Genomic DNA, 2,086 nt, shown 5'->3' with positions numbered 1-2,086 from the left:
AGGAACCTTTCAATACATGGTAAGTTTTGTCTCATTTAATTCAATCTAAGAATTTACTTTCTAAAGGCTCCTGAAATTTATGAAAAACGAATGCAACACAAACCGAAAGATTTCCAAAAAGAATATCTTCTCACGGCATTGGATGTTTACAGTTTTGGAGTTACAATGTATGAATTATTTTCTCAAAAACACATTGAAAATAATGAAAGATTAACTTGCTTTCTCTCAACAAACGAATTATTGGAATTATTTCCTTGTTTAACACTCAATCAAGCCAATGAAGTTATTAGAATAGGAAATAGTTGTTTGGAATATAATCCAAAATCAAGACCATCATTTGCGGAATTACAAAAACATTTATTGAAATTAACAGCAAACATTTTACAAAATGAACAAAAAGAACAACCTTCCAAAAAAAGGAAATTAGTTCCAACATTACAAACAATTCAAACTAATGAAAAAAGATCAATTGTTATTGGATATAACCCTTTAGATAGATCTGGAATTCAAACTCCACTAAAATCATCTTCAAATTTTACAATAATTAATACTTTTAATACTTTACAAAATAATAATTCACAAGTTGTTGGTGAGTTCAATGACAGATTTCCACCAAATAATAATAATAATGGCAATTCAGCAAGTGTAACCAATAATATTCAGGATTCGAATAGTCCAGTGTTTTACAACTTGAAATTCTAATAGTTCACAATTTTTTAAAAGAGGAATAAAAATAAACATTAAAGTTATTAGCTCAATTATCATGAGCCCAATTCAAGAACATCACCTGCCAAACTTTTTCAGGTAATTTAGAAAGAACACTCAAATCAGTAAAGAGTTGCTTCTTGTTGGTAACTCCAAATCTAATAATTTCTTTGAAAAATCCTTCAAATACAGGTAAATCCAAATACTGTTCACATGTTGATACAATGGAAAAGTAATTTTGAATGGAGAGCGTGAAATTAATACAATAATAATCGACTAAATATTTAATTTCATGTTTCATTGCCATGTCTAACAATCCAGAAATTTTTTCATTGTCGAATGAAATTCCATAACAATATTTGATGATAATTTCCAATAATTCCAAATCTTCTGATTCATCTGGTGTGAAAATTCCATTATTAAAATCACTAAAGGATGATCCACTTTCAAATAGGGCAGCAAAGAAGGTACTAGTGGTGCTCAAAACAGTTTTGTGACAATATAAATACTTGTCTTCTCCCATTTTGATTTGAATATCACTTGTTTTCTTATCGTTAAATAATGATTCTAATGTTTGTGGATTAACTTCAATTTTTTCTTCAATGTTGATTGGGGTTGGTTGACCAAGTACCAATTTTGGGAAAAAAGCAGTAGCATTTCGCAAAACTATTGGAAGGGAAGACAAAACAGCACTTCCCTCTGTGGTCTTCATTTTGACAGCAACAAATTCAATACAGAAATTGTTCAAGCATTCAAGAATGTAATTTTCATTTCCAAAATCTTTGCATGTCATGATCAGCGATTCAATTTTTTCCCATTCAGCAGGAAATTCTTTCAAGGTAATGGAATTAATAAAATCACTTGTCAATGATCTTTTAAGCTCAATAAATTCGCCATTTTTAAATAATCCTAAAATAAATAATACATCTAATAGTTCATTCTTTGTAAAATTCAATTGATTATTATCATATATGAGAGAATTAATTAGTTTTTGAATAATTGCACGTTGTGAAGCATTCATTGACCAAATTATCTTTTCATTTTTCAGAATTTGACTGAATTGAATTGATATTCTTTCAATTAGTGGCATGAATCCATAAATTTCCAATCCAAATAATTGATCTCTTGAATATTTTTTCAAACTATGAAATTCTATTCTTCTAGTTAAAGAGCTACTATTTCCGAAATGAGGATAGAGTGAAATATCAAATGGAGAATCTCCACTGAATCCAGGTGTTCCATTTCCAGCTATTGTTACAATATTTCCATTATGTAATACCTTTCTAATTCTATGATTAAAACAGTCAGATATATAAACTTCATTATTTGATGAAACAAAAACACCTAAAGGACTATATAATTGTGCATTTGTGCAAGGCCA

The 2,086-nt window shown here is 28.7% G+C and overlaps 2 protein-coding genes across 2 annotated transcripts; one reads left to right on the top strand and one right to left on the bottom strand.

Annotated features, from left to right (window-relative positions):
- Window positions 1-90: 90 nt before the first annotated feature.
- Window positions 91-702, top strand: NAEGRDRAFT_76959 (uncharacterized protein; the record flags this gene model as incomplete). Its single annotated transcript, XM_002668085.1, has 1 exon — window positions 91-702. The coding sequence occupies one exon, from the start codon at window positions 91-93 to the stop codon at window positions 700-702; it is 612 nt and encodes a 203-aa protein (XP_002668131.1).
- A 52-nt stretch (window positions 703-754) lies between these two features.
- On the bottom strand, window positions 755-1,984 carry NAEGRDRAFT_76958 (uncharacterized protein; the record flags this gene model as incomplete). The annotated part of the gene is made up of 1 exon (XM_002668084.1): window positions 755-1,984. A coding segment is annotated over one exon (1,230 nt), but the record flags the coding sequence as incomplete, so codon positions are not given.
- Window positions 1,985-2,086: the final 102 nt, after the last annotated feature.

This window comes from Naegleria gruberi (genome assembly GCF_000004985.1).
Source record: "Naegleria gruberi genomic scaffold NAEGRscaffold_707, whole genome shotgun sequence".
In the NCBI taxonomy this organism is placed as follows: domain Eukaryota; phylum Heterolobosea; class Eutetramitea; order Acrasida; family Naegleriidae; genus Naegleria; species Naegleria gruberi.
The sequence above is the reverse complement of the archived record's forward strand: the minus strand, read 5'-3'. Positions and strand labels throughout refer to the sequence as shown.